General features: G+C 38.3%; 1 protein-coding gene across 14 annotated transcripts in view; it reads right to left on the bottom strand.

The window, feature by feature from the left end:
• Positions 1-5,491: 5,491 nt before the first annotated feature.
• Positions 5,492-16,131, bottom strand: part of LOC111244663 (neuroglobin-like) — a 169,008-nt gene continuing 158,368 nt past the window's right edge. For all 14 annotated transcript variants that reach the window (XM_086979148.1, XM_086979146.1, XM_022792001.2 and 11 more), the window contains one exon: positions 5,492-10,783. In XM_086979148.1, coding sequence (XP_086835274.1) covers positions 10,625-10,783 — 159 coding nt within the window. In that variant the 3' untranslated portion in view covers positions 5,492-10,624. The remainder of the gene's footprint in view (positions 10,784-16,131) is intronic.

The following is a 16,131-nucleotide window of genomic DNA, read 5'->3' as shown; positions in this document are numbered from 1 at the left end:
CTTCGGTAAGCAGATGAATATTTTGCATATATTTGAAAACTACGTATTTCTGGCTTCTCGAACAAGAACTATTCACAGCGGCGCCTGGCACGTATCTTTCGTTAGGGATTTAGACGTGCACGATACTGAGCGGTTTTATATAGCGCGATCTCTAAACGAACGTTTTACAAAGGCAGGCTTACGGGTTGAACACCCTGAGTTGTGTAACGCTTTATTTTTAGTGATCAAAGCCAGAGAAAATGATAGCACATGCTCCTGCTCAACAGTGTCCAATTGCGAATAAAGGTAATGCTGCTGACGGTACTTAAACTAACCCAAAAATGGTACGCAGACATAGTTAATGCACCCTTTACGATCGTTTACGGTTGCCCTTTTATTTGAAATGGATCGTTTTGAGGAATAACTAGCTAAGGCGATTAGGGAACTTGGTTGAAGAATTAATGCTCATTCATTAGTAGATTCATCTGTGACCTTAAAACCTAAGCGCGTCCTATCTATTTTATGCATTAACGTGAGTGCGCTAAATTTCGAGCTAGAGCTTCATTCATTCATCGTTGATAGAGGCATCTTGTTCGAATTTTCCCCGACGTTGCTGGCTATTGACCAGTTGAAACGTACCAGTAACTAGTCAGCATAATGAGAAATGACTAACTATAATTTTATTAATAACAGAATTACGTTTATAAACTAAACTAGTTAAATTTATGAGCAGTCATACATAGTTAGCTACTCATCGTGACGCTAAAGTTGCTGTTCTTGCCGCTTCAAAACAAAAGAAGTTATTCAAGGCGTCTGCGTTTTGCTGATTGAGATGCTTTGCAACGGTGAAACAAAGTATTTTGGGTTATACTTCGAAGCATTTACCATGAAAAATCTAGCTATGTTATAAGCTGATTAGTCATTTGAAGTCACTAATTATTTTGAAGAAGTAAAATTGCAGGTAAAATTAAACAAAATTTTTGACTTCGATTGCAGGATCTTTCATAACCTAATCTACTTGGTAACTTCAATGACTTTTGTTCTTTTTGTGTAATCTATATTGTCACTTGTAGATGAACGTTGTATATGAAAGGTAATAGATACCGATCATTTGTATCTGATCCAGAATCAAACAGCTGCTGTGGTATTTTTTTTTGGAGATATAAACGCAAACACGCACACACGAGAAATCAACCCAAGTCAAGTTGTCGAGCCTCCTTATTCCACAATAGGCCTGTAGGGTTGATCAAGTGAAACCTATATCGTTAGATGAAGTAGGACCCTTGATTTTCTGTCTAATAAACAACACCTGAAATTGATTTTCAACCGATTAATCTATATACTTAATAACAAATATGACGCGTATGTCACTCGGAGTTGTACTTACAACTGTTCGGCCAATGAGCCCAGACACATAGAAGCGGGGCAGCATTTCGGGGCTGTTTCGGCGGAAGCGCTAAGCGCATCGCTGCAGGAAGTTGTCAAACGTACCGTTTCCCATATATTTGATTTTAGCTGCACGCAGGTAAGGTTTTACGGACTCATTTAAATGGAGATATATTTATAGCATAGGTCGATATGAGTGCTTATGTTGGTGCTCCAATCTTTTTCCTATGCATCGTAATCGTGAGCCATAAACAATGACAGCAAAGACATATATGTATTTTCAGCGGGAGGTTAAATTCTTTATGTTACAAGATGACTTATAAACAATGCTTTTTCCCAATGTTGACATAAAGGATACTAAGAAGACAAATCATGCTTGCCAGGTTTTGGCTCGGTTTACGATCCTTGTAGATAGTAAATACCGAAGTAGGCCATCCAAGCGACGAGATAGTCATCAAAATGACTATCGTTACGGCACGAATAAGAGTATCACGAAAATATTTCGATAGACAATTACGTGTCTTTAATTAATAAGGCGATTGTCGTTCCTTGAGTATTTCCTTATTCTATAGAAGACCTGAATTTACTTATGTGCGTAGGCGACTATAAAAGTAATTTTGGCACAACCGCTCAACACAGGGCGCCCGCTGGAAGTTTTTCTAGGCAAGCAAATTACCTTTCAGCGATTATCACCAGAGTATCGTTGTTTTCAAAACAACATCCGTTTGGTTCTTCATCCGCGCGAATAGCATTAACTTAATTAGCAAAAAACGCTCCGGCAACTAATTGTCTACGTTAGCGATGATAAAGCTGTAAAGGACGCCAAACGGTAAGGTGCATGCTTAAGACGTACCTCGTAGATGATTTTTCCTTCTAACTATGCTCTGTTTTTAAATAAAGAGGTTCAACTTTTTTGGTCTTAACAGATGGTACTTACAGCCTCCTTTTTATTGTTCAGTAGTTATTATGATCGCATCATCATGGGCGTTGTTGGTCATCATCATTAAATAATCTTTATCTTTTTTTTGACTTCTTCGATGCCTTTTCTTCTCACCATCTTCATAATAATAATAATAATAATTACCATTATTATTATTATATTTAGGTTATTCACAGCGAGTTCATGCTAGTAAAGTAAACCTAATCTTAGTCATTAGTGATCTTACTGTACCTGTAACCCTCGCTCTTTCTTTGTCAATTTTTGTTTTCGTTAGAACTCACAGTTTGTATTGACGGTATGATTAAAGTAATAATAATAATAATTGTACGCAATAGGGATCTGGCTTGACTTTTCTTGGGTTTTATCACCGCAGAGAGCCGGTATTTCGATTTCGTGGATCAACAACTGGGTGCCATCGATAAAGTGCGTGCTGAAATTGACCGAAAACATTTTTATCCATAGGTGTTTTCGTTAAGTACAGTCGTGGAGACGTTTCCTCAGCAAAAAAAATTTCTAACGGCCTGGCACTTTTTGAACGACCAAGTCAACTTTCAACCTTGTAGCTTGTTCGTTCCACCAGATACTTATTTCTGAACTTCATGGAGTGTGCGTTTCTATGTGTGTTTGACAGACGATACATATATATATATATATATATATATATATATATATATATATATATATAAGCGGATGCATACAGACAATACCGAACGTGGAGATCACGTCATTATGACCATTATTATTATTATTATTATTATTATACTTGTTAGGTCAATTGAGCTTATCATTAGTACGTTGTTATAGTGTTCAGGTACTGTGGTTAAAGAGTGAAAGGACTCAGGACAATGAAAACTAAGGGAATAAACGATCTTCAAAAGCACCGCCTGCTACTCACATTCCTATGAAATGGCAGCAAATGCATTTCATAACTTGACACTCTTTTTTCTTCACCATCTTCTCTATTCGTTTCCTACTTTTTTAAACGGCGACAGTTAGTCTGACACATCGAAGTAACACTGCTGTTATATTATAAATCAAGTAAGGATTACGGACAAGGATAAACACACCCACGTGGTGACAACTCTAGTTATAGTAGCATCTGTAAATAGTCGTTCATGCGCCACACACGAATTGTCGGTAATCGCCTATAGAGGACTGACAAAAAATCTGGCTTCATCGTTAACGAGAGACAATCATTTGATGACAGAGGCTTATAGCGTACAATCGAAAGTTTTTGCCACTGCCGATTCAGTAGAACTTACCAAAGTGTTCGCTATTAAGATATTCCTGAAACTCATAAATCAGCTTTTGCTCTAACGCATAGGCCTCCAGAATCCTCTCGTTTCGTATTTTATCGCAACGGAAGGATTATTTTTACCCTTAGAATGAATAAACCGTTCTTCACCATTTTATTTTGAGTTAATGCCGATTCGCCCTGTTATAGCTACCCATCAGTTACCCTGAATACAATCACTGTTATATTTAACTGCGAAAATTTCTTACTTAGATCAGGCCACAGTTTTGCTTCTTATATTAAAAAAGTGTCTCTGTACGACATCGTGTGTGTATTGCATATATTTATGGCATCATATCTTCATATATATAAAGATGGATTTTTGTTTCAGGTTAGAGGGTTAGGGTTACCATTATCTTCACAGTATCATTGTAATAGCAATAATAATGACCATCAGCGTTATCATTCTTAGATTTGTTAATCATACTTATTATTTTATCATCATTACATCAATTAGTCTTCTTTTCGTCATAGTATTATTATCATCATACTATCTAATTACTATTAGGGCAATAATGTCATCATCCTTTACGGGTATTTCATTGAGATCATTGTACAGACGACGGCTCTGTTTGTTGTTGTTGTTGTTGTTGTTGTTGTTGTTGTTTGTCTTGTTAAACATTAATCATTCTTCACTATATCATATCCACATTATAATTATATTCAGACATATTATATATATATATATGTATATATATATATATATATATATATATATTATGATCTCTCTATTATTATGTATGTACTAGTAGTAATAATTGACAACATTAGGTACGCAATATATATATATATACTTCTCTGTTTATATCTTGACAGCTGTATATGTTATTATATTGACAACGTACTGTCACCATCATTATCAGATTCATCACTACCGCCACAAAACTGCACAATTTGGTTTATACGTTCCGAATTCAAAGCACTTTCTATTACTACGAGTACATCTACTATAAATATCATAATACCAATAGCGTCTCCGTTCCGCTGTTCGCTTATTATAATAGTACTACTATATGTCACACATGTTATCAGCGTTTGGTGTTCTTGAGGAAAATGTTTGAGTCTTGCCGATTACGTCTTTTCAATGACACATCGAAAGCGTCCAAATTGGTAAGAGTACTCTGCCGATGGAGGATTTATGAGGATGAGCGGAGGCGATCTTATAAAAAGAAAAAAGGTACACGCAAAGCTACGAAATTCATTCATACAGAATGTCACCGGCTGCTTCAAAGCCACGATTGCCCCTTGGGCCTCAAAGCGGGCAGGACGTTCCCACTGTCGAATTGGCTCTGCTGATAGTGAATTTGTAACGTTTTTGGACTTCGCTGCCTTTTTGCTACCCACGAAGCCAAAAACGCCCTGCAGAATTCGATTTAGCAGGGTGAATATTTGCCGAAGCTGTGCTTTTTACTACGGGTGAGGGCCTTTTATTTCTATGCAACGAGTAAACATGGACGATATCCGTCGGCAAAGCACAACAGCTATACGTAAGACTTGTTTATTACCAATATAGTCTAAGTTCTGAGTTCCAGTTTTGTTGTTCATGTTGCTTATCGAGTACGCAGGCGGTCGAATTAAAATGACAATTAGTAGTGTTTTTTTTTGTGAATTTATTCAAATGTTTACTGTTGAACGGCAGTGCTCTTGAACAATTTCGAACCGGAGAAATAGAAAGTATAAGATTTTCTATTGAGTATTCTACCACGTTCTACACGAACTGTATGCATCCCTATGACTGCATCACGTACCTATATTCCATACATACATGGAGATGTTCCTTGACGCAAGCTCGCTATATTATGTTTCCCTAGACAGGTTGTTCCTACCCATAAAATACTGTAGCATTACGTAACCACAATCTGTACCCATTGTATTATGCGGAGTCAATGAAATGATTTTCAAATGGGTGTTAGCTTTATTATTCCTTGGTTGTGGTTCTCTGCGGTGAACTTTCATTGAGAGTGAAACACAGAAGTATTTCGAAAGAGCAGTCGTTAAAGCAAGTATCCCTTGTTCAATACTAGATTGATACTGATTATTATATATTTAATCTGTTGCTGTTGCTTATTGAATATGTACATCAAGCTAGGCTGTTTAATGGACATGAACGGGGTTTTAAGTGACCTCGTTTAGAATGCCGAGGTCAACCTGAAACCTTTACCAAACAATCAATCAGCTGGCTGAACTGCGACCAATTCTTAATCAGACAGTTGCAATTATGATAAATATTAGATAATCTAGCTATTATTAGTCGATATTTTTCGATCATTTTATCAGCGTCGCCTTTTGATGTGTGCGCTCGATTGCTAAAATGATTGATACAGTGGCGTGGCTATATTCCATCAAATTACCGCACATTCTGTCCGGCCGTGTACGGTCCTCTACTACCGACGACGTGAAATTGTTGTTTTATTTATAATAATCTTTCTTGTATTATGATTTATTGTATTACTATGTTCTGATTTAGAATTGGACCGCGTCGTCAAAATGGCCACTGATTGATATATCGGTTATGCCTGTGTAAAACGCTCATTATCATGAGATGGACTTTGTCCTTTGATCAGATGATGTCTGATGACTATTACATGGAGCCCTCTCGGCACAACTTTCTAGATTTAGTCTGTTTGAAAATTATTCTATTTTATTACGATTTCCGCTTTTTTCTTCTGCCCCGTTGTTGTTATTATTATTATTATTATTATTATTATAATGCTAATTCTATTATAGGTTGGCCACTTCGTAAAGTCAACGTAATGCCGTGTTGTCTCTTGCTAATCACCTCACCTACCAATTCTCGTAATTCTGACATAGTTTTTAGTTTACTTCGCTGACTAATCCAACCGTATCCTAATCTCTCAGCCCTTCGTCAGATCCATATTTTCCGCACTCGTTCGTTTCTATATAACCTGGATCATCGTTATAATTATCGTCAGTAGAGTACATCATGGACCAACACAATGTTATCATCTGCCTTGTTATTGTTACTATTATTCTAGGTTGGGTTCGTTATTATAGCATATGTCTTTTTCGGGATACGCCGTGCAAGTAGACTCCCATAATCCTATAATAAACGTAATAATAATAATAACAACAGTGGCAATACAGTAATCTCAATTAGGGTAGTTTATGATTCTTCCCTATGACTGCTTGTGTCTATTGGCGCTATCATCCGCCATAATATTTATGTGGGAAGAAGTGTTAGGACTTTTGACTTATAGCAGTGATGTGGTGGTAGCGTATGTCTCGAGCGAATTTTCTCGCAATGAAAACGACCGTTCGCTATTTCACGAGAAATCAACACAAGACAACATCTAGGGCAAAAAATAAACGGTGCAGAAAGCTACGCGAATATCAACTGAAGTGGAAGCAAATGCCTGTGGAAATCGCACATTTTAGGCCCCTGAGGGCAAATGGCTTAAGCGGCAATAAAAAGACGCGCAACCTCAAACATACTTCTCTTTTTCGCTTGCAGTTCATCAAGCTTGCTATTTGACGGACGGCTATTAGACCGGTAGAGGTGGACGGTAGAGCAAGTCACAATGGATGAAAAAATTATTTTATCAACTTGCTATAGATATTCTACTTGTCTGGATAGTTGAGTCGTACGAGATAGATGGTTCACGTGTAGCCCACGAATATAGCGATCGTATTTGTTTCAACACCAATTATGATAGATATATATTATATATATATATATATATTACGGGACATTGCTGCTTATTGCTGAACCTCTCCGCCGTTGATTTGGTTTATTTCTTACGACGTTTGAATACATGTTATCGAAGCTAAGACATATGGGTCATTGGAGAAGTATCGTACATCAGTTCAATTAATGTAACCAACACACCATGGTTCGTGTTTGTTTTGACCAATAGGAAAGCCATCCTGTAGCGCCTTGCTCGCTTTCTTACTGTGATAAGTATGCCTTTATTGTTTTGTTTTTTTGCATAATGATAAAGATTGACCTTATCTCTGTTGCGGCTACGTATTCTATTCATGCGCAAATGGACAGCTTGCATTGGTCCTGGAAGCATTTCCCTGTCGAGTCCTTAACAACGGAGACCGTAGGGAGCTGCGCCAGCTCCTTGCCGAGAGGGGGCATACGTTATTTTCACGAATTGAAACGGATACTGCGCGATAGTTTCGAGCAGCAAAACACTAAAAAGCGTCTTAGCGTTTGTCATTCACTTCTAGCGTGTTCCTTGTCTGACTGCTAAACGTGATGAGATCCTATTCGGTACATCAACGTACGACGAGGTCGTCACCAGCAAATTGTTTCGCAATCAATAGTTTGATAAGTAATCATGAAGACATGGCCATAGTCACTGTTTTGCAACGGTATCTCAAGCAGATCGTGTTAATGTATGGCTAATTGGCCTTGGCTTTCGGCACCACATTAGCAATCCAACCTGCGCCACGCTCGACACCTGGTATACAGATACCGGCAAACAAGCTCGGATAGCTTTCATTCGTCTTTCGATTTATTTGTACAAATACTCATACAATGTTTTTGGATCAATTGTGACCTATTTTGTAAATACTGTTGAAGCTCTATTGTCTTGTTTTCCGCCAGTGTATCTAGTGGAGTGAGCGGAGGAAAATTAGTTATTTTTCCTCCGCTTCACATTGTTTCCACACGAATTTGTTAACTAACCGATACGTTATCCATATAGCTTATTCGTTCATTCACGAAAACTTCAACCGTTTCATGCATATGGACCATCTTACGAGGACGTATCGTTTTCGTGAAACTTCTAGTATTCCCTGTGACGAAATATTTATTGGCCATACTGATAGTAGTACGCCAATCATTAAATAAGCTAGTTTTATACAACTACACACAGATTTCCATCAGTACATACAGGCTCGTAGCTCACACGATAATACAGAGCCTATCGCTCGTACACACGTGTAATCATCTGACGAATCAGTTGTGTATGTATACATTTGCTGAAGGCTTAATCCCGTTCAAATTATTATCTATATCATATACAGTAGTTCGTGTATTCATGCTCCAATGAGCTCTTTTAGTGAGATCGAATGAGAAAACGAGACTCCTGTGACCCACGAGAAAATTTGACCAAAATAACCAAATAAAAAATGGCAATAAATATTGTTGTTTTTGAAGGACAACGTTTTGTGACACTTATCATTTTAAGCTGATTAGAATTTTGCCCATCTAACATGTGTAAACATCATTCATTCGCTCATTGTTTGCCGACGCAGCAAATATCTGCGGTAATATAGAACCTGTATCATCTAAACACTCGCCCAGATGTACGATACTTGACTGCGGGTGATTCAGGCCATGTATCCATTCCTGCCGATCATGTTTAGCACTACCATGATAGCAGTACGTTCGTTTCATCTAAGACGTTTACGTCTATTGGTGGACAGTTACGCGAATCAAGCTGGTCGAGCAGTACTATACGTCCATGGCTTTCAGCCATCTAATGCTATAACGGATCGCCTGAACGCTGGCTGGCTGGCTGGCTGGCTCGAACCGTGAGTTGTTCATTGTGACCAGTGTAGAGGGTTGACAATGGCCGTTTTAGGTCTGTCGGTTCACGCTAGCCTCTCCATGTACATCACTATGTGCTATATTTTTGTTCTTAAGTTATACTGAATCGGTGATTATGGATTGATCTGAGAATGCCACACATTTGTATTTAGTGTCTGTCCATAGTTATTAGTCTAATATATCGTCTCGACTATGCACGCCACTATGGTTTAGGTTGCGTTATCTTGTAGACCTGAGGACTTGCTTCTGTTGCGTGCCTTTGTCGGGCAACGGCGTATAAAGCTTCAGATGACCAGGCCCGATAAGCAGGTTTATTGCACAATCTCATATACATTTAGCAGGTGAAAATGATTTTACTACTTTATCCCCGTTTGTCTACTGCTGGCCCTTATCTAGTCCTACGTTCATTAGCTTACTCGGTCACTCTAATTCCTGATGGAAACAGTTAGGCTGGCGAGCTTTGTTAACCTTGAAGCACTGGAAGAGTTAGATGCCCTTTAACACTAAATGGGTCTTTACTCTTACTTGCTTAATGTTGAGGCGACGCCGTTCTGTTATATATTAATAACCGACTAGGTTAAAAGGCCAGAACGAGACATGCCAGCAAGATTATGAACGTTAGAGTAATCAGGGTATAATGATTTCTTCGGAAGGAATGTAGTCATTCTGGAAATTACACTGCGTATCGATCGAATCGATGCAGTCGTAACACGGTCTTCGCTGGTTAGTCCTGCGTTTCCGTTCTGGCAGGTACAACATTGAACCTTGTGAAAGGATAAGAACTCTCACTCAACCTAAACTACTGGGAGTTCTACGCTACTGTGCACAAGTAAGCTTTTGCTGACATAAATTTGTGTGAGCTTCCGACTCTGAAACAGGTGGTTGGTTTGATAGATGCCATATCGTCCTCATACCGAGCCTGCAGGAACCCGTTTGAAATCGTCCCATTGCTGCTGTTAGCTTTCTACCAGGAAACCATTATGAACTTGCCATCGCTTTCCCATAGCCGGATGGCCTGGCACCATTTTAGAATGATGATTTAATACAGTTCTTGGTATGAACATTGTGCTATTTGCTGGTGAGCCAGCGCAATCCCTAGCTAACGAGATAACGAATCGCGTCTTTCCAGCCTGCCACCTGCCCACAGAATGATTCAGACAAATAGAATTGGAACTAACATCTAGCTAGCATACTCAACCAAGGGCAGAAGGACACACAGCGTTAATTGATTGTTATTTGTTTCATTGTCGATTCTCTTCACTCCGTTTCGTTCAGATTGTACTTCTTCCCTTTTACGTCTTTCTGTATTTGTCATAGCTGCTTAAGTGACTCGTTATATGTCCTGATAGTATTCTTCTCAGTAATTCAGAACCAACGCTCGTTGATAGGCCACGCTTGGCTTTCGTTTTTTCTGTTTTTTTTTTCGTTTTTTTTTTTTTTTTCGTTTGTTATTGTGACTCTATTCGGGAGGGGATAAGTTCGCAATGCTTGCGAACTACCGTAATTAGTGGCTGCCAATAGCCTTCTTTTCGGCCATATCGTAACCTTCGATGAGCGTCTCGAGGATAAAATGGATCGTTGTCTTGTAGATGTTCTCTATGTTGTCCGTGTAGCGGTCACCTAGCGTCAGCTTTACTGCTTCCAGGAATGGCTTTTCTATCAGCTGAAAAAACAGAGGAAAAAATCGAGAAATAACATGCAGAGTTGCCGGAATTAGCGAGGTCGATCATATAAGAACATTTCCAATAGATAATGTATTTGTCTGACGGGAAATAACAGGAGGGATCAACAATACACATATAAATATATATCAGCAAGCTTGATCTTTCGTTTTACGCCAAACTGATTCGAGCTAGATTACAAACAAAATGCCTACTTGCTAATCATTGAAGTAACACAATCGTGAAATACATTCCAAAATATAGAATCATACGTACGGCACATTGAATAAATGCCATTTTTCTTTAATAAAAAAGATTTCAAAATCTAGTGAATGAACGATGTGTTGGCACTCATGTTACCAACAAGTGATAATAAACCATCATCCGGCCGCAGGTTCCGTAAATTAATTACATATGTAAATAAACTAATTTTTATTGCCAGTTATATATCTGGGTTAAATAAATATACGTTTGATTGTCTTTTCGGTATTTTGCAGCTGCTAATTATAATATAATACTTCGTATTGTTCTTATTTTTTGCTCATGTCTCGTTAGTGACGATAAACCACTAAAATTTATTGTTGTTGTCCTTATCAAGCGATCATAATTTAAGAACTAATAGTAATAATCTTCATAGAGGATTTACTCCTGGCTAGTATTTTTTTCTGTATCTGCATGGAAATATGTATTTCTCGAGATAGTATTTAACAACAATATAAGCAGATTTGGCTTCTCAGAGATTTGACACACGGCGGTAGATATTACTTGTAGTACTAGATGTTACTGAATCCAAAAAGTATCAATGAAAGGTCTGCTTTTTATCGATTCAAGGTCGATTTTTGGACTGATTTGTGACGTCACAACTCTCCGCCTGCCTGCCTGCCTGCCTGTCTGTTATTCATAGGCCAGATGTTAAAGTATTAGAACTTGAGCTTTGTATTGCTTTGAAGTGACTAGATCTTGGTCGTTTCTGCTGTTTTTTGAAGTTAGTAAGTTTAGGAGTATATGTGAAGTGCACCGGCAACTTCGAAACGAACAAAGGGGCTTTGAAACAGTTCATAGTAAAGAATTTCCGAAGCATCTTCGAAGATCTTGCAGAAAAGCCAAATATCTCACATAATACACGTTTATTATTCATTCAATCATCATTATTTTAAGAGATCATTTGAGGGGTGGGAAGACTTACAGCTAGAATGGTGTCGAAAAACCTCATCGTCGAGAAAGTGCAGACTGCTCAACAGCACTCGCAGGAGAGCTTTAGTCCATTGAAAGAGTAATCAGATTCGCTTCAACGACTCGTTACAAAAGACGAGTCGTGGGTGTACGTTTGTGAAGCGGAGATAGGAGCACAATCGAGAGTATCGCTTTAAAAGTAAGCCCAGACCAAAGGAAGTCGCAGAATTCAGTTTACAAGCTAAACTTCTCTCGCCTTCGTTTTCGACTTTCGAGGAATCTTCGATCATCAATTCAGGCCGAACTTATGCATGATAAATTTTTTGTTATTAAAGAATGCTACGAGGAAGTTTGAAACGATTGCATAGTGCTGTCTGAATGAGTCCTCCATCGTGATAGTGTGTCAGCAAACACAGGTCGCTACTTGTATTGAAAAAGTCAATACAGCTGTTGCCTCCATATCCAACATATTCAACAGATCTAGCTCTCAATGGCTTTCTCTTCTTTCCAAAGCGCCACAAACAGCTGAAAGGTGAACACTTTGAAGTGGCCTAGTAGGAATCTGTGTAAAAGTACCAGTGGCGCTGAGGTCTATATCTACAATTTGCTCCGAAAAATCCTCTATCAGAAAAGACGGGAGCCTACTGACGCTGCATCTAACTGGAATTACTTCGAAAGACACAGCTGCGGTACGGACATTTACAATTCGTATAGAGGCAAATTTACGATACTTGTTTTAAGTTAGTATTTGTGGTGCTGCTGTGGCGATAACGATGGCGATCTATGACGCGGAACGTCGAACGGGAAACTATCGACGCACAGTTGCTTGCTCATTTAGCTGAAATACTTCAATTCGTGTTTCAAGTTGTATTGTTTTTGCTCCTGTCATTTACATTTTTCTGTCTGATAAGCTGATCGATCACAATCGTCGAATGCTCATGCTGCGTTCGATCGAAACAGAGAACTCACGAGGAACGGAGACGCAACGAAAGCACAATATTTGTCAATAAGACGTTCATTCGCTACTCCGCGATCCAATAGTACCAACTGGGAGCTTTACTGGAGGCGGAACATTATCGGAGGGCTCAACGATCAGCAAGTGGAAAAAGCTTGGGCCCGCTGCTCTTAGTCAGCGGTAAGTTTGTAAGTCATTCGTAGCTACCAAACGCGCACTCTGCCTATGTTAAAACAGTCAGCCGCAAACACAGCCAAATTCACTGTGCCGGAACAGTCGGATTTATACTAAACAGTTGAGACAGCGACAGGTTGAACTGGAGCTCGCACCAAAAAAGACACAAGGGAGATGAACCATTAAGCCTGCAGCCATGTTCAAGGGCACTCATTGGCTTATTAGTGCTCGGCTATCAAAAGCGGTCCAGCTTTTGATCCTCCGAAGAGAAGTAGGGGCCATATGATAAAAGTAGACGGGTAAAAGCTTGACCAAGATCATTTTTAGTGTTTCGCCGAAGGCCCTTTCACGATGCTTCCTAGATATTTCTCCTAATTGCCCCGCAAGCGAAAGAGCTAGCGAGAAATATTAAGGAGTACTTCGGCCTACAAACATGTTCACATTGTTTAGCCAGCGCGCCACTTTGATTCAACTTACCGGTCCCTTACTTCGCCGTCTTCGAGTAAGTCCTATTATAGGATACAAAAATAATTGCCGAAAAGTCCGAATTAATAGCAAGTATTTTGGTAACAATAAAACAGTGTTTTTAGCAGTCCAAGACATTTTCTTAGTGATAGTAGGAAATATAGATGGTTTGCATTTTACGTCCAGAACAGCATCAGCATTGAATCAGACGGCGTATATTATATACGGCTATTTAGCGAGCTCAACCAAGAAAGAAAGTCCAGGCAAACCAACTGTAGCAAAGTATACTAATTAAAATGAAAAAAAGAAAATAAATTGTACGTAAGATATTATGAATTACAGTGTTACAAAAAAAAAAGAACTACAGCTTTAGTATAATCTAGATCTATGTGAGGTATGCAAGCAAGAAAAAGCGTTCAACGGTGTTAGTTTTAAGAACAGAATATAATAACATTTTAGTAATAATTATAATGATGGATCGTTCGGCAAATAGCAAATAGGCAGCTATAAATGGAGACCTACAAGGTGAAAAATCCGTAGAGGATTATGCGAATGATTCTTGCTACGGTTCACCTAAATATCAGATGATGTTGAATTTATATATAAGTTCTTCTGTGGATTATATATATATATATAAGTGACAAGTACGGTTAAATTGGCCAGGTTTAACCTAGCTAAAGCAATAGGCTTCTAAAAGTGCTAGTGAAAGTGGCGCCGAAAGGACAAGAACGGTGGTATTGATCAAGAGTACACGGACAAACAAGATAACCCAGGTAACATTGTACATGTGAAGGAAATTAATAAAACAAAGAAAGCCTGACAGCGAGATGTCTCTTTCGGTTGGGCTTGATATTACCCCCGGGACAGCTGATTCGGCTCTTTGTCTATCGGGGTGTTCTTTGTATAATAAAATGATACGCATGTTAGTTTGTGTATAGTACGTGAAAGGCTGGATAAAAGGAAAATGTCAAGCCATAGCATAGATAAGATTTAATTCGAGGCAGCTGATAGACCACAATAAGAGTATGTATGGACCTGCTTGTATTTTCATCGTATGTATAGCATAACCATGACGAGAGCTGCATTGTACACTTTTACTCTACAGGTAACGATACCTAGTAAAAAGCGGCCATGGGAGTAGAGGTTCTCTCGCGAGCGCGGTGACGTATTTGGGTTAATTAAAACTGAAAACCCGTAGTTGTAAATATATTAGGCCAATCTGATACGAAAAGGAACACTGAATTAAAATAGTCGATACACTCTAGCTAATAATTTGAAAATTTCCAATATATATACTTGCATGAGGGAGTTTACAATTCTCTCCAAAATAGATGCGATTATATACGAATTGATACCAACGATTGCGCGAAAGACTTAAAAGGGAAGGTCTTTCAGTTTAAAAAGGATTAGTGCTACGTTGGAAAGAGGGCCGAGAAGAGGTACTTTATTTCCCCATGTGCCAACCAGCAGGCACACCTTTGCCAAACACTCCCATACTCAACTGGACGAGTTCTATTATAACTAGCCTTCACGTTTTGCTTTGAGAGATAAGAAGTACCGTTTTTATGGTATGATTGCAGGTTTGACACTATAAATATACATTATTGCTGCTTAGTAACCTATCGAAAGGAAATGAATTAAGTTAAACTTAAGTAATTCGAACTATAAGGTATCACAAGGTTGCTTACTAGCGCAACTGACTCAAACACAGGTCTGACGTTAGCAACCAACAATATCTATAGTAGAAATTTAAATACAGTTTAACTCATGGAAAATATTTGATTAATAGTAGGTAGCAAATAACTGACAGGCGACAGATACATAAAATTCAAAAAAATAATACAATTGTATACAACCTTCGTATGGACGGTTATTGTTTCTGAGCCAGCTTGCCGCTAGTTAGTAAATAAAAAAGAAAAAACATGTTTATTAGCGTGTGTCACGGTAAGCCCAAACCGGGCCCTCATTATCGAAAAATGAAATCGCTAAACTATTACCTAAATTCAAACCATAATATTACCGAAATACTCAGCTCTACTACCGAATTGGAAGTGATGGTTAAGCGTGCTTTTGAACGTCAATTGTTTATTTAGATGATACACACGTAATCTAGCGTCTCTGTATGGAATAGGAAGCGTCGAAGATATCGCAAGGGAACGCTGAAACGAAAGCCTAATGAGTGACACATGGCTATATAATATAAAATTGAATGAATCGTGGGTCGCGCATACAAACACACAGTGATTATATCGAAATCTCTATAATATAATAAAGAGTATAACTCTGCATTTTTCTAACTCATCGTTCGTATTAGATATTTTGAATAATAGTGTTAGCAATTATTAATTAATTTGTTTTGCGATACTTACTAAAACATAACTTGAAGCCTAATTATATAATCCTAGATACTAGATAATTTAATAATAATTAAACTAGATAATTTAAAAGTTATTTAGGTAAAATTGGTTACAAAAATGCTTGTTTTGCTAAAATTTTATTAGCGTCTTTTTTATGAGGCAAGGTAACGCGTCGCTGGTACTAGCACAACGAATACATTTGGACGGCATAATAGTATGATATAAA

The sequence above is a fragment of the Varroa destructor genome, unplaced genomic scaffold (assembly GCF_002443255.2).
Source record: "Varroa destructor unplaced genomic scaffold, Vdes_3.0 BEIS01000001.1, whole genome shotgun sequence".
Lineage (NCBI taxonomy): Eukaryota > Metazoa > Arthropoda > Arachnida > Mesostigmata > Varroidae > Varroa > Varroa destructor.
The sequence above is the reverse complement of the archived record's forward strand: the minus strand, read 5'-3'. Positions and strand labels throughout refer to the sequence as shown.